Source organism: Orussus abietinus, unplaced genomic scaffold (assembly GCF_000612105.2).
Source record: "Orussus abietinus isolate OABI.00-Male unplaced genomic scaffold, Oabi_2.0 scaffold126, whole genome shotgun sequence".
NCBI lineage: Eukaryota > Metazoa > Arthropoda > Insecta > Hymenoptera > Orussidae > Orussus > Orussus abietinus.
This window is the reverse complement of record NW_019394338.1, coordinates 193,744-215,233: the sequence shown is the minus strand read 5'-3', so window position 1 is coordinate 215,233 and position 21,490 is coordinate 193,744. Positions and strand designations below refer to the sequence as shown.

At 41.4% G+C, this 21,490-nt stretch overlaps 1 protein-coding gene across 5 annotated transcripts in view; it reads left to right on the top strand.

Moving 5' to 3' along the window:
- The window catches only part of LOC105697780, a 232,841-nt gene that overhangs the window by 33,678 nt on the left and 177,673 nt on the right, over positions 1 to 21,490 (top strand). For all 5 annotated transcript variants that reach the window (XM_023431828.1, XM_023431830.1, XM_023431829.1 and 2 more), the window contains 3 exons: positions 2,848 to 3,121; positions 14,728 to 15,004; positions 17,663 to 18,867. In XM_023431828.1, coding sequence (XP_023287596.1) covers positions 2,848 to 3,121; positions 14,728 to 15,004; positions 17,663 to 18,867 — 1,756 coding nt within the window. The remainder of the gene's footprint in view (positions 1 to 2,847; positions 3,122 to 14,727; positions 15,005 to 17,662; positions 18,868 to 21,490) is intronic.

The following is a 21,490-nucleotide window of genomic DNA, read 5'->3' as shown; positions in this document are numbered from 1 at the left end:
TTAACAATTTTTTATTATTACATGATATTGGAATTAGTGATACGTTAAACGAGTCAAAGTCACAGAATATGCATTATTAATAATAATCCATTAGCTGGGGTTCAGCATTAAATGAACAAAAAGGAAAGAAAATTGAAAACATCTGCACTTTGATTAAACTATCGTATATCTATAGTTTATCATCCTGACTACATAATTATCATTCACTTGGTCATTCTCCGTGGACCACGCATCCAATTTATTAGGTTATACCCGTTTGTGGCCTGTAGGTTATACAAAACATTTCCCATGCTTCCATCGAGGACGCTATAGTAGATATCTACTAGATATCTGCTACTCGAACTACCGGACTTTATCCGGCGGATAACTCTTAACCTGGAAGTGAAAAGAAACGAACTGGAAGATATTTCCCGGATAACTTTGTCGGGAACTTATCGGTAGGTGAAAAAATCGGGCATTAGTTTGGTACTTTACTGGTAATAATCCTTTCATGTTCAGTCTTTGCTTTGATTACGAAGTAAATGAAATTAAACAAATTAGCAGGTACGATTACAACGCAATTTCTAAATTGTAATGAATTGAATGTAATTCATTTTTTATCTCTGTGCAGAGAATTATCATTAAGGACAGCATCGACACTTAATAGTATTACTTGTAATCTTACGAGTATTGTTATGCGTTCTCTTTAAAAATATAATCATATAAAATGAAAAAAACAGACCATACAATTCATTTTATTAATGCCAATGTTGATATGTGAGTACATAAAAGAAACTGCTGATGCCATTGTCCTTTTTAAGCAAAAATAGGGAATTAAGAGTATTATTTCAACTTCAGACTTTAAGTAATTAAGTTATTTGAAAAACGTTTTCATAAAATAGCCAATTATAAATTATAAAAAGATATGCAGTCCCCCAAAAACGCTCTCGGTGTAAAAAGAATTTGCTCCAAATTGATTGTTTTATACAGGTATATTTTACGAAAATGTTCCCCTAATATAATGTTTGAACTTACAAAAGACATGGAATCAGTCACTTTTGCCGAACATCTGCATTGCATGTAACATGTAAAATAATATTTGAAAAAAATATATCCATAAAGTAATAAATGCGCACACAAGATTTATGAAATCACATTTGCTAAATACATGCATTATGTTTTACATATAAAATGAAATATGTTTTAGAAGTAAAAAAATATTTAGCGGGCCCCACAATGGCACACTTCAGGAGAATGAGTTTATTACTTTTTCAGGAGAATGAATAATATTCTGTTACTCAATTTATGGTGGATTTTATTGGTTTTAAAGGACGATGAATTAACGTTCAACGTTTCCACACAGATTCAGGATGTAAGAAATTACACTGAATGTAAGACTTTCGAGGATAATTAAGTTATTCTCGGACTCGCTAAATATTTTTTTACTTCTAAGATATATTTTGTTTGATATATAATACATAATACGTGTATTTAGTAGAAATGATTTCATGCTTTTTGTGAGTTCAAACGTTACTTTGTGGGAACGTTTTCATAAAACATATCTGACTGAAACAATTAATTTTGCACACATTTTTTTAATATTGAAGGTGGTTTATGTGGGGATTCATTTTATAACTTTGTAATTTCTTTCTCGACTATCTAATTTCTTTCTAACTATTCGTATGTAACTCTGTAGTGTTTCGCTCCATCTCAACTCACAGGCACGTTTCTCATAGCACTATACCTTACGAGTTTCTCGTTGAAAAATGTATTTAGTTCGAAACTCTACCAAGTTTCTTGATAGTCACGACCTGTTTACACCCTAAACAGGACGGAAACGGTAAGATATCGCCTGTTTCTTTTCCGACTTTTGTAAACATACTCTAAATTTTGAAATAAAAGCTAAATGTAATAACTCTAGCATTATAATAAATATACTGTATAAACAATAGTACGTAAACATTTTTAGTTATTTTATATATCATCCTTTGCAAGTGTATTAAAAAACCGCATCAATTTAATGTCAACATGGTCTGATGATGCGTTTATTTGATGTCGGAAGTTTCAGGATCGAGCGTTAATTTCACGTCGTTTATACATATGTGTTGCGTTGGTGACGTATGTCAGTCTAAAACCGATACTTGTATAAACCACGGGTATCGGAATAAAAGATATATTTTGCTCTGAATTCGAGCAATTGTATTTGTGATTAGAAGTGTCTGTAATTCCGCAAAATATAGGAGACTGCTGGAGACACGTAGAATATTTAATAACTGATAAAGTTTATTTTATGGACGTTAAAAAGTTTTAAATGTCGTGTGAAATTATGCGCTCGTGTTAATGAGGTTTTCTTATATTTTATATTGGATTACTGAAAAGGTTATGCATTCTACAAATTCCGTGTCTTTCAAATAAGAACCATCAACTCATATTGTTACTCGTTGCAATTTAACACAATCGGTCGCTAATATTTGTTATTCTTGTCATAGAATAACGTTAAATACCTTGATAATGAACCACCCCAAAAACATATTTGACATACACGCAATTTCGGTATAACACTGAAAAAAAAAAAAGTGAAATTAAAAAAGTTAGAAGAACTCTATATGTACATTTCACCAATATTTTCTTCTTTCGCTTGCTTTTTCATTGATTTAATTTGTAATACTGAACTTTAATATTTAAAATTCAAGCCAAAACTCATGAAATATAATGTGAAGATAGACAAATTTCACTTTCTTTTTGACTCATAGTTCTGATCAGCCTTTTTGTCATTTTAATCAGCCAGACAAAAAGAACAAAGACAATAAATGTCTGAATAGTACATATATAAAAACTAATATTATGTATTCTCTTTTGATATAACAGGTATGAGACAAGCAGGCAACGATCGCCGGGTAATACTGGTGCAGTTGGTTTATCGGGCTTGTGTCCTAAGCTGGTGGCCGGTGGTGGCAACAGTGCTGGTCAAGGTGGTAACAGTTTGGGTGTGGGCCACTTAACCTCTCAGGAGGGGGCAGGGCCCTGTACCATTGTTACTAACCAACGAATTCACAATCATTCGCACAGTCATCGCCGGCAGAGGAAGTTTTCTGTGATATCACAGGGAAGTTCGAATTCAACTTCCTCGGGGGATCGAAAGGTAATGAAGATTTTCATACGAAATTCTAAATGATTAAGCCTGATATGACTGTTTATATATTGTGACGAATGAGAGCATGAACGAGGAGATAGGTTCCGGGCCCACAGCACCCGGACGATCGCTCGTCACCTTCGCCCGATCTTCCAGGCGGATCCGTTCGAGCTGCTTAAAAATTTTCCGGTTTCGGGAACGAGATACTAACAAGGAAACATTCCCAAGTGTCCGCCCCCGATCTTATTGATTTTCATATATGTTGAAGAACACAAAAATCTAAGAGACACGTGTTTTTTTATATCTGCAATGGTCCACATTTAAGGGGTGAAACAACCCCCCAAAGTTTAGCGAAAAATCGGTTTTTTTAATATTTTTCGAAGGAGCAGTGGAGGGATTTCGACGAAACTTTGCATAAACGTATTCTGTATAAGGACGGTGACAACACAATATTGTTCAGCAATGTTGCACCCCCTCAAGGGGGTGAACTACCCTTCAGGTGACATTTTTTTGTAATATCCATTAAACAAGCACTCCTACTTAAGTTCCACTTACGCGATGTGATTGCTCGCAAAAAATTAAGAAATACGTGTTTTTTGCTTTTTGCCAATAAACATTTACACATCGGTTGTAAACAATGAATGTAGGTGGTATTAGGGTATATCCCGACTACCTTTATTGGGTTATATCGTGACCAATTCATCGTACATAAGTCGTGTCAACGTGGTAATTCTTCAAAATGTCATTGATTTTCATAACATGCAATTATTTATAAATAAATTAAAAAATAGTTTCAGAGGCTAAAATTGTTTCGCAACGGATTCGACGATGCAGTCATCACCCGTTTCCAACTAGTAATACAATCTCCGTGGTGAAACGATAAAATTGGATTTTCAATACCACCTACATTCATTGTTTACAACCGATGTTTAAATGTTTATTGGCAAAAAGCAAAAAACACGTATTTCTTAATTTTTTGCGAGCAATCACATCGCGTAAGTGGAACTTAAGTAGGAGTGCTTGTTTAATGGATATTACAAAAAAATGTCACCTGAAGGGTAGTTCACCCCCTTGAGGGGGTGCAACATTGCTGAACAATATTATGTTGTCACCGTCCTTATACAGAATACGTTTATGCAAAGTTTCGTCGAAATCCCTCCACTGCTCCTACGGAAAATATTTAAAAAACCGATTTCTCGCTAAACTTTGGGGGGTTATTTCACCCTTTAATTGTGGACCATTGCAGATATAAAAAAACACGTGTCTCTTAGATTTTTGTGTTCTTCAACATATATGAAAATCAATAAGATCGGGGGCAGACACTTGGGAATGTTTCCTTGTAAGTTGGGCGCCAGGCCTCCCCGGAGGCCAAAGAAACGAAATCTCAAAATCTCACGACAATCTCAAAAACGCAAAACTCCCGAACAAAACTCAAAATAGAAGGCTCGAACAATCTCCGCCTCGACGATCGTCGCGGCGCGGCCAGAACAGAGCGCAAGCGCCAGGTTCGGAAAGGGCGGGGTAAGACCAGACTACGGGATTGAGGAAAACTCGACAAATTGTGGGAAAAATCTCAAATCGGAAAAATTTGGAAGAATTCAGCTCAGACCCCCAAAAAAAAAAACGGAAATCAAGAAAATTAACAGATTTATTCGAATAAAAGGATTTGAAAAATCAGTTACCGAAAATTTTGTCCACTGACAATAGATAATTACAAAAGAGACGACGGGGTTCGACGGAAGGTCGCCCCAAAGATAATCCAATCAGAACCGAGACAATTCGAAAGTACGGCGGTTCGAAATAAACTAGATCGGGTAAAGAGTAAGAGATCCACGGCTACTCGGCGCCGAGAAAGACAAAAGATGAGAGAAAGTTCGAATCGGGAAACTCGAAAAACAAATTCAACTTAGATAAAAAAAAAAGGGTCGTCAAGACTGAAATTTAATTCATAAAGACAATGATATGCGCTCGCTTATATGGGCTGCCGGAATGAACGTTACGCAAGAAAACGCTATTTTTAATTAATAACGCGACTCAACGCTTCTCCAACTCTAAATTCTACAACTCTAATCACCAAAGATTACTCGAAGGATATGACGCTAAGTTAATCTCAAAGCTAAACGCAAAAATAATGGTTACAACCGGAAGACAATCGGGTTTTCAGGGAGAGAAAATGGGTCGCGGACGCGGGCGACCGCGCGGTCGCCGCGCGGCTTCTCCGCCTCCGACCCCGAAGGAAAAACAATAGACAATCCTATGACTAAATACTCACACTAGGAAAATCCTCTCGCCGAAAATCAAAACCTATCACAAATTTTTCAGAGACGATCAAACTCAGATATCTCAAAGACCAACTCCTCTCGCGAAGGTCTAAACTTTTCACAAACTCCTGTAAGAACAGAGGAATTTATTACACTCGAAAAACCGTCTGGGCGGAGACCGATAACATTCACAAATCTCCGCCAAACAGAGAACGCTAAAGTTTCACGGCCAGACAATAAAAAATTCCGACTTATACGCTCCTACTCAAAATGGCGCGACAAAAAACTACTGGACATAGAAAATTATGGAACACGACGCAAAGAAGAAGAAATTGCCCTCGTGTCCGCTCGAGGAATCCCGCGGCCTCCCGAGAGGCTAACTCAAAGCCCGATTTCCGTCCGCCGTAGACCCCACCAGAGCAAATCGGAAAATCGCCCGCGTGAGACTTATGAAGTCTGTCTCCACGGTACGCTTCCGCTCACCGGCGCGGCACTATCCGGGCTCTACGGCTTCACGAAGTTTCTCGGCGACTCTAACTTATCTTAACAATGGGGGTCCTCGACCGGGCACGTCGCACTTACTTCAGTTAAGATAATTCGCCGCCACTCGCCGGCCCTTTGGCTGTGGTCTCTCGCTGAACCGGAAAGTTCTTCGGTCCTCGGCGACGAAAGACAATACAGAGAGATAATCAGATAATCACAAGTTTAATGAAACTGACTGAAGCGAGGATCTGATCGGTCTGACGGTCGCAGTCAGAGAAGACTGGAGCTCTCCGTGCGCTGTCCTATGTACGTATTCGGCTGGCCAGTCCGAATCCTAATCGGCGCCGTTAATTGGTAGAGACGCTCCTTAATCTCCCGATTTTAGCGGATTCGGCGTTCCTGGGGCCGGAGGTTGCGGTGGCGTGGTTGCGGCGGCGCGGTTGCTGGGCAACGGTGCGAGTCCTGCACGCATCGGGCCGCTGGCGATGACACGGCCGTAGCGAGCGGTAGCCCGTCGGGCCCCGGCGCGGCGAGATGTTCGCGGCGGCCGAAATTTGCCCCTCCGGGGGATCCTGGCTCACCCGGGGCAGGTCATCGTACAAACCCCGGGTACTCCGGTGAGGATAGGGTCGGGCTCCTGGCCCGGAAGTTGCTCCTTTCCGAGGCACCGCATCCCCTCCTCTACTAGTCGGTAGCAGCCAGAGTCTTCTCGAGAGCTCTCGCCTCCTTGTCCGCCTCCTGGCCGGGTAGTCGTGGGACTCCTGCGGATAGCCGTGCCCGCGCCACCAGGGTCCGTCTGCGGTCTGCCCCCGCAGGCAAGGCGACCAGGGGGTATAGCGGGGCCGACACGACCCTGCGGGTGAGCCCGACGGGCTGGCCCGGTGCCATCACCGCAATCGGTGTCGCCAGTCTTGAACCTGCTCATCGTGGCTTCCTCGACAGCTTCGCTCTTGAAGCCGGGGCGACGAGCGGTAGCGCGTGCGCGCACTTCCGAGAGGTCGACGGTGTTGATACTCCGGCCTGACGACCGTAGTTTCGCTACGTATTACAGAAATTTGGAGAGCTCTTGAACACTTCACCAAATATTCATTCCAAATATTCCTGCGAGTGCTCAAGAGCGCGCCCGGGAACCCAACAAATTCTGGATGATTCCCTTACAGAAAATTGGGAGAGTTCCCGTGGATTGCTAAATTAACCTGCAACAAAAGACGCAACTGAAATCAACTAACAATAGGTCTGCTCTCCCTCTCTTCCGGGTCGGTGACCGTCGGACCTTGGATCCTGTAATCCGCGAAAAGCAACCATCGACGAAAATTTGGAGCCGTCGTGACGCGGCAAAAATTGTGACGCGCAATACCTGTAGGAATTATTGCTGGTCTAATCTACTCATTACGTTCCTTGTACTGTGTCTTTCCTGTATTTACATTATCGTAAATTCTCAATATGATGTCTACCTTTTTGAAATACGAACTGGTCTCATCATTATGTTCAATTACGATATTGCTACTTTCTACACCCTTTTATAGGGGGACTTTTTCTAAGAGAATATCTAACATAGATGAATTAGATAAATGCGGTAAGAAGGGTTACAAGGTAGCAAACTATACGCTGAACGATAAAGGGAGCCACCACACAGCTCAGAACGCAAATGATGCCACTTTCTTTGCGTCTGTTCGAAGAGGTCCAGCGGTACTCTAAGCGGACCTGGGCAACGGAACTAGGAGCAGGTGCTTCGTCAGTGTGTGCACATCTCTGCCGGGATAAGAAGGCATTCGAGGCTCTGGAAAGGTCCAGTTACGAGACATTAAGGTTGGCCAGCAGTGTTTCGACCGAGATTTCGGCGAAAGGCGAGATCAGATTTGTTGTGAGCGTCAACGACAAAGAGACCCTAATGTGTCTACGGGACACTCTGCACGTCCCCGATTTAAGAACCAACCTGATATTCGTGGGAAGGGTCATGGACAAAAGGTACCATATTTTTCAGTAAAAAAGCAGCCTTGGTTATGGCTGGAACTATTGAACTGCGTGAAAACATCAAAATGATCGCCGACCGGGTAAAGGAACCGTACTATGTTCAGGAAACGGTAAGATCGGAATGCAGTGCCATTCCATTGTCCGGAACGGCGAGGTTGGTGGCGTGGCACTGACGTTTCGAGATCTCAACGAAAAAAGTCTGAACGAGATGATTGTGAACAGAGTCGTAAAGTGGGTTGACCTTGGTATGAACGAGCGGATATCTGTGTGTGATACATGCCTGCGGGGAAAGCTGACCAGAACCCCATTTCCGTTGTTGTCCGGAAGGCAAACCGAATTGCTTGGAGTTATCCTCTTGGATATATGCGGACCAATGAGGACTGAAACCCTTCGAGGAACAAGATATGTCATTGTCTTCTTCGACGACAGCTCGAGGTGGTTCGAGGTGCGGCTTCTGCGGCAGAAGAGTAACGTGTTCGGGGTATTCCAGGACTACAGAAACTTGGTTGAAACCTAGATAGGAAGGAAGATTAAACATTTAGTCAGATAATGGAAGAGAGTTTTGCAATACAGCTTTCAACGGCTACCTAAAGGCGAACGGAAGTCAGCCCAGACTCACAGTTGCCTCCACACCGGAACAAAACGGCGTGGCGGAGAGGAGAATTACAAGGTTGGTCGAGATGACCACATATTTGCTCCTGCAGTCGGGCCTCCCAACGTCGTTTTTATGGGGGAAAGAAGAGAATTACATCCGTAATCGCTGCCCGACGTGGAGCGGTAGAACGTTGGACTAGAAGTGGATAGGGAAAATACTCCACGAGGAGATACGGGATATGAGATCGGAACACTTTAAAACCTTTAGAGGCAAGGTCTTGATGCACGTCAGGGATCCGAGCAAGAGGATGTTCTAGGGGTCAGCTAAGGGGGGATGGTTTGTCAGACACGCGGACACTTCAAAAGCGTATTGAGTGTGGCCGCCGGCCAAAAAAAAAGTCGAATTAAGCAGGGACGTGAAATTTCAGAATTCCCAGGATCGGGAGGGCAACAAATTTATCGACATGAATTCTGAAATTGGAAAGTACAGGATTCTCGAGGTCGAAGAATGTAACGACCTCGTCAACATCGAGGTGACTGGTTTTCCGGCGTGAGATGACACCCCAAGTTTGGCAAATAAATGAAATGACACCGAAGAGCATCAGGACCATCGGACGCAGGGGTAGGACCACATCGATCTGAATGAAGAACGGGTCGAAGAGGAAACCGACGACGTCTGAGAATTTCCCTCGAGAAACGACTAGATGTGGAGCCAGGTGAGGAACTCCGAAATTCGAAGAGAGCCTGAAACGGGCCACAAATCGAGCGCAGCGGGCGTAGGAGAAGATTCAAGAAAATTTGCCATGTGATAGACACGGACTGCTTGGAAAAGGCTACCTCTGCCGACTGTGTGAACGTAACAGAGATGCCACTGAAGGAAACGATTTACGGAGAAGATGCCGATCAGTGGAAGGATGTAACGTCGCTAGTCCGATCCGTTCGCTGGCTGCATTGGCAGTCCAATTAGGGATGGAAGTGACGCAGCTTGACATCACCAAGGCTTATCTCAATGGAATCGTGGAGGAGGAGATTTAAAGATTTTTAAGAAGTCTTCGGAACTCCACGAGGAGACACTGGAGAAGATCACACGCTGGGTGGGCGGAGACACCCCGGCTGCTCAGACGGCGGAAAAGTTGTTACACGATTGTCGTTGCAGGAACTCGGTATATCACCTCAGGAAGACGCTGTACGACCTGCGCCAGGCAGGCTGTCAGTGGCATAGACGCATTGACCAGAAGCTATGCAGCTTGGGCATGCGACCATCCTGTGCGAGCTCTTGCGTGTACCTTGCAAAGCGAAGGGAAGAGCTGCTGCTCGTTGCCGTTTACATGAACGACATCCTGGTCGCCTCCCGCACATTGTCGTGGGTCTGTCAGTTGAAGCGGAGACTGACCGCAGACTTCGAGGTGCGGAACTTGGGCCCCATCAGATATTGTCTGAGAATCGAGATCGCGTACAACAGGAGTCGGATTTTGATCTCACAGAGGCGTTATATACAGAACATCCTCAGAGGCTTCGGAATGTAAGATTCGAGACCCGTACTCTTCGTGAACCTCGAAGTTGGCAAGGAGAGAAGAGGGACCCTGTGAAGACGCTCGGAAGAGTATCCTACTAACAAGGAAGGTACCTGAGGTGTCCCCCTCCGATTTTGTTCATTTTTAAATATGTTATAGAGAACTAAAATCTAAGGGACCCGTGTTTTTTTTTATCGGCGGATAAACACTTTTAGGGGGTGAAATCAGGCTTCAAAGTTGGCCGTGCAAGGGGGTGAGTTGGCTGTTTCATATAGAAGCACTCAACCGATTTTCATGAAACAACCGTCGAAATGTAGGGAATGAAGAATTATGAAACATGCAAGTGGAATTTTTCTAAAAAATTCAATTTTAAGGGGTGAGCCACCCCTTTGAATACTTCTTTTACCCCTTACGCGAGCAGTGATTGCTCTATCCAAATGAAAGTTGGTTAATTTATAGACCAGAACAATACAAAAAAAGTTTCATTAGGATAGAATTATTACTGCTCGCGTAAGGGGTAAAAGAAGTATTCAAAGGGGTAGCTCACCCCTTAAAAATGAATTTTTTCGAAAAATTCCAAATGCATGTTTCATAATTCTTCATTCCCTACATTTTGACGGTTGTTTCATGAAAATCGGTCGAGTGCCTCTATATGAAATAGTTAACTCACCCCCTTACACGGCCAACCTTGAAACCTGATTTCACCCCCTAAAAGTGTTTATCCGCCGATAAAAAAAAACACGGGTTCCTTAGATTTTGGTCCTTTGTAACATTTTTAAAAATGAACAAAATCGGAGGGGGACACCTCAGGTACCTTCCTTGTAAGAGCTAATCGGCTTACTCACGTACCTCGCCGTGGCCATGCGTCCGGACATCTCGTACGCGGTGAACTCGCTGAGCTAGTTCAACGACTGTTCAGATAACGAGCACCAGGCTGCCACCAAGTGGGTGTTGCGTTATCTAAAGGAGATGTCTGACGTTGAGCTCGTTTTCGAGAAGGGCGATCCGAGGCCGGTTGGATACGCGGGCAGGCGGGTCGGGGGGGGGGGGGTCGTAGACCGAAGATCGTACATACATGGGCTTAGTATTTACATTATCCGCTGGTGTTATTTGCTAGGAGTTAAAGAAGCACCGGAGCGGAGCGCTTTCGTCAACGGAACCGGACTTCATGGAACTATCGAACGCCGAGAAGAAGGTCGTCTGCCTGCGAAGGTTCTTACTGGAGATCGGACAGGTTAAGATGGCCGATATTGTCGTCTTCAATGAAGCTAGCTGGGAACCCGGTCTTTTATGCGAGGTCTGAACACATTGATATTCGGCTCCATTTTCTATTGGAGTTGATCAAGAGGAAAGAGCTGCCAGCCGAATACATGCTCACCAATGACGTGGTAGCTAATGTGCTCCCAAAAAGGTTACCAGGACTCAAGCATTGGTGATGCGTTAATAGTCTCGGTTTAACCACTTGCGCTACGATTTAATTTTCGGTTGCCGTGCCGCGCTCTACAATATAACATGCGGTATAACATCCGTACAACATACCCTATCGATTCTGAAATATTTCCAACATATCGATGACGCTACGCGATGTCGTGCACTCTGGAACTGTAGCTCGAATAATGAACGATCCAACTGTTAGCCGACGTGGTATACATGTCGCTGGCAATTTTGGAACAAAAGCATCTCGATGTGCGTGGCACGTCTTTATAGCGCAAGTGGTTAAGGGATTCGGAGAAGAGTTCGGTCAACAAGATTGCAAGTTGCAGAAGTTCCAACAATTAAGGTGATATGAAAGGGTCATTCTATATGCATAAAAATGAAAAAATAATCATTAAACTTTTCTCCATATTGGGTGCATCGAATTATCTGAAACTTTAACACGTGATTATGAAGATCCTAAGTACGCACGCGATGCTCGTGAAATTTCATTTTTCGAACAAAAAATTTCTTTTTTGGTTCTTGTCCGACACGAGCATACATTTTTTTTGTCGAAAAATGAAATTTCACGAGCCATGCGTTCTTCCTTAGGGCCACCGCAATCTCGCGATGAAATTGAGGCGTCTCTGCGTCCCCGAGGAGCCCGTCCGCGGCCATGTATTGGTACGGCGGACGTGCCAAAAAGAACCACGACAATGAGGATTAAGTGGCACCTCGAGGACCACCGAGGCCATCCAGGGCGACCTGCTCAAGGGAGGGACACCTGGGGCCACGGCCCTGATCGAGCCCCAGGTCAACCGGGACCAGCCACAAGGACGAGGGACGCCTCAGATGAGGACATCAACCGGCCCGAGTGCGGGGAGGCCCTCACAGGTGCCGACCCTGAACCTCGCGCACGGCGCGAGCCGGCAGCCTGCCGTTCCCCGGCGGCGCCCCATCCCGGGAGCGCGCCAGCCGAGGATCCACACCGGGGAACCAGAAGACGCCTAATTGGGTCAACTAGGCCAGAAACTAGGCCAATGGGACGTGGCTAAGTCACCGGATCCAGGGAGGGGGAACCCATACAAAACGGGCCGTCGGCCGCGGCCCGTCCGTCTTGGTTCCCCAAAATTCGGAAGACCACGACACCCCTGGACCACCGTCTCGCCTGGACCACAACGACGCCGGCGACGACCACCGAGCCGGAGGACCGCCAGTCGAGCCGGTAGGCCGCATGGCTACCAGGTAACCGGAGCCTGGGCCCACACCGCGGGTAACGTCCTCCTCCCCAGTTGAAGTCGCGGATAGTAGCTCTGGATATTTTGTATCCTGGATTCCGTTCGTCTCCCTCTTATTTCCGCCCTTCAGGGCCAATTAGTCGCACGGGGCGACTAGCGGCCATCCCGGGTTGTAATCGCGCGAGGCGACCGCCCCGGGTGAAAGTGGAGTTAGGACAGGTCTCGGAGAAGTCGGGGATAAATCCTTCGCCCTCGCCTTCCGGCTCCGCTCTCGCGTGGAGAGCCCGAGCCCTTAGGGAAGAGCGGCCTAAGGTCCCCCGAAATTCGGCGTCTTAGGACGCCTGGCGCCCAACCGGTCTAGGATTCGCGTGTGCGTGCTCAGAGGTGGGTGCGAGCCAGGGCGGAGATTAAGGACATCGGGACTTAGGGTCCTTTTGTGACAAATAGGTATCCCTCGGAAAGGGACCAAAATTAAACTACGTTGCAATATATACAGGCTGCTTCTTTCATATCCTCTTAATACTCGACAGAAGTTTCCTAGAACACAGTTAATATTCAACGAAAATGTACAAATGCATAATTAATGTTTGGGAGGATTTCTATAAAACTTAGTATATATTCAAGAAAAATTTATAACTATGCAATTACTCAATGGAATTTCTCTAAAGGTCAATTAATATTCGACGATAATTTACAAATACGTCATTGATACTGAATGAAATTTCTTTCAAAGTTAATGGACATTCAATGATAATTTATAAATACAGAATTAACATTCAATAGAGTCTCTTTATACTTGATTAAAGTTCGTTGAAAATTTACGAATACAGATTTAATACTCAATAGGATTTCTCTAAAAGTCAGTTAATACTCAACTGGTTTGGTTAACCTTTTACGGACGCGACATTTCCTTTATAAAGGCTTCTGGGCGGCTATTTGCCAACACTCGTCCGCAAAGGGTTAAACCAACAGAGAATAGCCGATGAGATTTAATTAGGACAAAATCAATATTTTGGGAAATTTGGAAATGGTATAGTACCGTGATTTAATTGTTAAATGTGTCGACGTTTCTGGAATCCTCTAAGTCCGCACTCTAAGTTTTTCGCAATTTTTGTTCTAGTCCTTTCTCTTTGACACTAATTAACGCAATGAATCGTCCTGTCGAAGTCCAGCTTTTCCAGGGGATATCGACTAGGAATAGAGCTTTGGGCTCTGGGATTCTCGACTTCTGTTTGGGTGCAAAGTTCGCTCTCCATGATCGCTGTCTTCGCCACAACTAGATGCTATTTCTTTATTACAATTTGTTATGATGTAACAACAGTCAGAAATGGCTTCAAACAAATGCCTTCATACACATTCTGTACTTTCAGAAGAGAATACTTGTCAGCTAGTTCTGTTCATAAATAGGAGCAGAATCTTAAGGGGATGTGAAAGTGGCATTAGAGAAGTCAATCATTCATGAAACTTTTCTCCGAACTGGGTGTGCTGAATCGTTTGAAACGTTACAATTTGAATATGGAGGCTATAAGAAAGGTCCTGACACTCATAAAATTTTATTTTTTATAACTAATTTAAAAAATATCAATGAACAAATTTTAAAAAAATTGAAATTTCATGAGTTTCAGGACCTTCCTTCTAACCTCCACATTTATATCGCAAAGTTTGAATCGATTCTGTACACCCAGTTTGGAAAAAAGTTTCATAAATGAGACCTCGTTGATGTCACTTTCACATCATATTAAGTTATATTTGATAGTGATTTCAATATTTACTAAAAGTCTTGGTATTCTAACCGACCGTACGCAGCAAATTTTCTGTTGTAAACGAATACCAGGCAGTACATTTTTATGAAGTTGTAATTCTTTTGCTGGTTATTTGAATGTACTTACATTATTGATGTTTCTTTAAATTAACTAAAAATTTAAAACGTTTTTTGAAATTATTCTACAATCCAATATATAATATTCTGAGAGGAATAACAACCGTGGTTCTATTAATAATTTCTTACATCTTGATACCATATCTTGCGAGAAATTATTCAGATATTTAAAAATTGTTCAATAACATACATTCTATATTTCATGACGTCGTACTTGTTTTGTAGCGGTTTCTTCTAACATTATTTCAATTACTTGTAGGTCCAGCCAAATGTCAGTCGTCCTTCCTTAGTGTTCTGTAAGAAGCAGTTTCGTACAAGTCGAGTGGATAATCGGGAAGACTCAATTTCATTAACAAGCAACGGAGTTCCAACCAGCACTCCTTCCCCAAAGAAAAGGACGTCGTCCGTTCTGAACTCTTCAGATAAATCGTCATCTAGTAGTTTTAATTTAGCTTCCTTGGATCATGATAATGAACGAAGTTTTAGCGATGCTGAAGAAGCTATTACTGCAACTGAAAGATTATCCAGAACATCAGGTAGTTACTTCTCATATATATAAATTTAACTTTACATAATGTCCGCATTTTCTGACTAAACCTCCCTATTAAAAAATGTGTGTTCGAAATATAGTATGTTTACAGTAGATTTTTTGTTTACTATCCATTATTTCGAAGGAACTTCGTCTCTATTTCTATGCGCTCTCAACCATGGGGGAACAATAGAATTGGGTAATTCTTCGTTTATCGAGGTTTTGACGTATATTACGTGAACAAAGTACTTTACCGTAGAAAATCATAGAAAACGAATAAATTATGTTTCCAATATGAAGAATGCCGTAGATGGACGATATACAGCATCGGCTAGGTCATAAACGCCTTTTAGCACATATGTAAACACGTAAATGTTTTTAAGCAAAAATAAATTATTTTGGCGCTTGCGTTCAAAATTGTTTAAAAGGTTACATTTCCAATATGGCGGGTGCCGTATGTGCATGATATATATATCCGCTAGGCAATAAATATCTTTTAGCACGCATATAAACACATAAAAATTGTTAAGGAATAATTAATTTGATGTTTGCATTCAAAATGTTTTCGACTTAACCCTGTTTAATATGAAAATTCTAATTGGATTTGTTATTTTCTATTTAAAAAGTGAAGGGCGTAATGTACGTTGCCCTCGCGTAGAAAATTAGGGACGTATTATACGTAATATACACGCAGAAAATCACGTAGATTACATGATGTATTATACTTACTTAACCCTGGGGAACAGCGATGACTTATTTATCAATATATAAAGGACAGTGTAACAATAATACCAGGGTCCCAAGTTGCTATTGTATGCGTAGAAGTGAAATTGAGGGTCAAAAGTACAGTGACGAAAATGAGCGCCTTGTCGCATACATTAGCGGCGCCATATCTGTAGAGAAGACATTTGTGTTTGCTAGTGTACTATAATGTCGTCATTTGGCTAACAAGAGCTCGTCGCTCATGTTAGCCAAATTTGAGGTTTTTAGGCAAATGCATGCGTTAGATGCACAATTTGTCTCGAACGTTACCAATTCTCAAGAAATCTCTAAAATGATGATGGCTACAACAAGTTAATGAAATGCCTTCGGAGGAAGAGTAAAAGAAATTAATCTTAACCGTTAGTTGAGACAATTCCACTTCATCAATGATAAGGATCTATCGGATTTCCCGATTCTATCAGAGAGGGATCTTTATGTAATAGCTCCCGTACGGTATCAAATAAATCGGGCAAAGTCATATTACAGTGAATTTGTTGCCACTGATAGATGATTTAAACTTGAATTTTATAATGATTGTTCCATCTATCAATTTTGCTTCCTCTGGACTAGTAGTTGTTGATATTTTGTTTATAAAAGTTAGACTACAACCCAGGCACATAAAAAAACAAAGTATTACGTTCAAATATTGGTAGAAAAAAAAACTGAAAGAAAGGTCGCCATACGTGCTTATCACTGTACTTATAAAAACGCAGCTCGGATTGTTAGTTGTTTTGCGCATATAGCTACCATAATATGGTATCCAGGTTGTGCTTGACTCCTTATTGGATCTATGGAAGCACAGTTCAAACATATGGCAGACATTTTTATAACGTTCGATATCTTTGATGACGAGTCTACCGGGTGTTAAATTAATTTTTCACCACCCTGTATATCTTAGAGCATATAGTGAATTGAGCTAAAGTTTTTTTCGTGAATATACCAGTTCGAGCTATACCCTGATATATAACGCATTGCTGTTCACCATATGGCGTAGTTCGGGACGAAGTTCTTTCGTATACAATACTCTGTAGAGTTTTGGTATACAAGTATACGAATTTTAGAGGGCACGAATATTAAATTTCAAAATCTCTGGCATAATAATTTTCTACCGTATCTGTGAGAATTCGTAGGCAATTGTGTAAGAAAATATATATAGGTATACGAATGTCATAAGCCATGTACGCGAAAACTCGGGTACTTTTATATACTGATATTCGACCACGCACACATACATAATTGTACGTATTTTAAAAATAGCGCATTGTAGTACACTTATGTTACCATTTGCACTGAGTTTTTTGTCATCTTAGCGTATTGGTCAAGATTTGGAATGCTGTTGATCGATCTTTCACGTAGAAATAATATTCCTCTATATGTCGTATACAGGGTGTAACACAAAATGGTGGACACGGTTTATATAGCGCTACCCTTGTTGAAAAAGGAGTCGAAAAGTCCCGTACTATTTTTTTCTACAGTGCATAATTTGCCTGTAATAATTAATTGAAGCACAGCCAATCAATCGCGTTCCCCAACGGGAAGCATGGCGAAGAGGACGCCGCTGAGGTCGCGTCCGGCTGTCTGCGGCGTAGCAGCCTTCCCGGCGTCCTCTCCGCTACACTTTCCATTGAGGAAGGCGCTTCATTGGCCTTGCTTCCATTAGTTATTACAGGAAAATTATGCAGTATAGGAAGAAATAGTACAGGACTTTTCGACTCCTTATTCAACAAGGAAAGCGCTGTATAAATCGTCTCCACCATTTCTGTTTCATCCTGTATATTTGTTCGGTTTTGTTTTTAAGTGCCACTGTTTCTGGCTTCGTACTAAAGGCCGGATATATGGGGCATTCGAAATATTGAAACATTTTTCCCAATGTTAGGTTAAAGATATCATTTGATTGGTCCAGGTATTAGCTCCACACCTTCCACGCCTACTGGGAAAGTGAAAGCTAGGAGAGTCAACAAGGAGGAAAAGTGTGTAGATCGGAACATGCTCTCTGAAAATGCAGGAGTAAATATGACTGAATATAATCAGAAATTAATTGCTTTCGACACTTCCGAGGAGAATCTGTTGTCGGCAGATTCGTCCCAGATTAAGGCGATAGCAACTTCCGTGCAGAAAGTCTCGCCCAACAATTTCGAAGGTGAAACGGCAGCTAAAACTAAACGAAAGGTTTTATCCGGTGCCTATGTAAAATGTGTGGATCATGTCGAGAGAGCATCCTCGTCTAAATTTGAGGGCGATGACGAGAAGGCAATTGCCCGAAGGACTTTCAAAGATTTGGTAGGTAATACCTCCGAAACGAATGCGGACGTTCTGTCGATAACGAAGAGGGTACCCATTGTCTCAATTGATGGTAACGGTACCAGTGATAGCGAAAGGAAAGATCCACCACAGACTGGTGAATGTGATCGAGTAACAATTACTGGAAAGAGATTGTCTTTCAGCAGTCCTGAAGAAAAGAGTAGCAGCACACGGAGGACATGTAGTGACCAGCAAAGAGATGACGGAGAAGATCCTCGTGTAGAAACTTTAAAAAATTCAAGGTTCTTGACTTCTGAGATAGAGGAAGAAGAAATGAAATTTAAAAGCGAGGACCTGGAATGTGGCAGGAAGCAGGATATGGATGAAGTGTGTACGTACGATGAGGATGACAACGGAACTAGTATCAGTGACATTGTTGCTACTCAAGCGCTTCATGAATCTTTAAGTAAACTGGGAAAAGTACCTCCTTTAGATGCAAACATGATGGACGATACTGAAACTGAACAAGGGGGATCTGTTGAACAAGAGGATGTGCAAGATCAAAAGGAGGAGACTGTGTCGGAAGAGGTTGTTGAAGGATTCATAGGTCCCCTACTTGATGAAAACTTTAAAGCGGACGAAAAGCTAACCCAGAAGACGATGGCAATGGAAGAGGTCAGAAATCTTTTAATGAAGGTCAAAGTTCAAAACATACAAGATGACGATGATGAAGAGAAAGCCATTGGAATTTCACCGGACGGACGGTTTTTGAAGTTTGAAGAAGAAATCGGCCGGGGTAGCTTTAAAACGGTGTATCGTGGCCTTGACACGCAGACAGGAGTAGCTGTCGCCTGGTGCGAACTACAGGTGAGGTTGTTAATTTAAAGAGACTTTTCCATCAAGTTTTTATTTGTTTAAACCGCTTTTTTTTTCATGGTCACGTCAAAGGTCCTTGTATGATACAGGAATTGCAGGTGAAACACTTTAACATTGTTCTATATACACATGATTAAGGTAATATGAAAGATGTCGAGAAATTTGCGTGACATCAATGAGAAAGATTTTTCTAGCTGCTATACCATCTGAAACAGTTACCGGCATTTATATTTATATCGATTGCTGTTGTATTTTTTCAGTGTTGTACGGAATATTATACTCCAAACGTTGTTTCAGTAGAATGATTATAAAGAGATCGAGCACTTGATAAATTCACTAAATTAATGATTTTTTACACCCTAACTGACCAACCGTGTCATCTTCATCAACAAAATTTTGACTCTAACAGCACACATTGATGGGATATCCGAGAATTTCATTTATAACACTTTTATCAATATTTTTCACATGAATCTGTAGTATTCGATTACTACAATGTTTTAATTGTAATGACTGGGTCCTGAAAGTCTTCATTTTCAATTCTAAGTTTCCAAGAAGCATAAAATATCAAAAAAATATGTTGACGACCACCTTGATTCTACTCTGGATAAAAATTCAATTTTTATGTGGTAATGAAATTTCATATTTTATATAAAATATATATTTATAGAAGTTTAAAAAAGTCAACGTTCACTATTGTTAGGACCTTTTTTAGAGCCTTCATATTCACGTGGTAAAATTTCGAACGATTTGGTACACCCAATTCAGCGAAAAATTTCAACTTGACTATCTCGGATGCTACTTTCATATCACCTTAACTCTCGAATGAAAAAAATATTTTAAATGCGTTTTTCCCAAAATGTTTTTTTTTTATCGGACGTTATTGTAAAACTATTTAATTATAGAGTTATTTAAACAATTCTTGCGGCATTCTATTCGGAATTAGATTCGCTATTCTCTAATCTGTTAAGGTCTTTATTGAATCACTCACTTCTGTTAATGAACAAAATTATGCGAAGGAACCGGTTTTCAAAGCATTTGATTTAAACGTGCATTAAAAGTCACCAATTTGTTTTTTTGACTTTAAGACTAGATCAAGCGGTAATCTTTCATATATATCTTAAGATAAGTTTCTTTTTTTACTTCAAATCATATCGTCACGGGTTCTGATGGCGCCGGTCAAGAGCTCCTTTCTGCAGGGGTCTTTGATGTTTTGCCACCGCTTTTTCGCTGCTGTTGATTCGTTGGTGCCGTTTCGCCGTCGCTGTTTCGCTTGTGCTATTTTATCGTCGCCATTTCGTCGTCGCCGATTCGCCGCTGACGCTTTTCCCCACCTATCCAACAGTTTAACAGACTTAATCCAAGCCCCACCTATACCAGGCTTATTGATACTAACTGCACTGCCAGTCAGCAATCCTAAAATATAATACGCCCTCATATTATCCAAAACAATGGTCCACTTAACTGACCTAGTCCCACTTACGGAATAGATTGGAGCGCCAATCAGGTTTCCACATCAAACTGATATTCGGAAGGCAAACCGCATTGGAGTGGCAATACATATCACTACATCGAACTGATGATTGGAGACTGATTCAAACTAAGCAGTCAATTGGATTTCGATCTTACCAATTCGGTTTCGCTGTTGCCTGTCTGGTCGGAAATGCGTGGCTGGGGGGGGGGGGTTTGTACCCTTTATACGCTGCCAAACTACTCATTATTATTTTACCTAGAATTGATGGTTAAATTTTTTACACCGAATTGGTAATTAGAAACTAATTTAAATTGAACAGCCAATCGGATTTCGGTAACATCATATGGTATAATATACTATCACCGGCGCCAACGAAACGGCGAAGAGGCAGTGGCAAAATGGCGGCAGCGAAACAATGGCGGCAAAATATCCTACCTCCTTTCTGTACTGACATAATGAATGTTATAGGTATATTTTACGTGAAAATATATTAAATCAAACTAGTCTAAACTAGTCTTAATCGTGTAAATGTATTATTAATGCGCTTAAAGTTTTTACCTCTTTTATATATACATATATTTTTTTTTCTTATTTCTAAAAATGACTTATTTTTAGCGTTGTAACGCGAGGGTCTCTCTTTAAGGGGTCGCCTTAGTGTTGGCGGTCAAATTGTGATTTTTGGAAATTATATAAAAAATATATATACATCTTTATTAGCTTGAAACTGTACACGTAATTTTTTTAATAAAAATATGAAATTGTTCTGGAATGTTACGTTATCCACCGGAATGTGTAAAAAAAGTTTCTCAATAAACCATAAAGGTAGCTGTCGTAAACGTCTGAAAAAGAAAAAAACAAACAGATTTCAAGTTTACATGAGTGCAACTATTGTTGTAACTAGAATTATCGATAAATATCAAAATTCAATTAAAATAGTGGCGTTTTAGAACAAGTTTTAATTTTCGGTTAAAAAAACGGTTTATTTTTTAAGTCGCAAATTTTTAATTTTGCATGAATTGAGAAAGTTCTAATCAATTATCCGTTGTTGAGAGATTCCGGATACGAATTAAAAAAAATGTTATTTCAAGAAAAAACGTTTAAACTTTTACGTGTATTTGTTTTTCACACAACATGTAATTT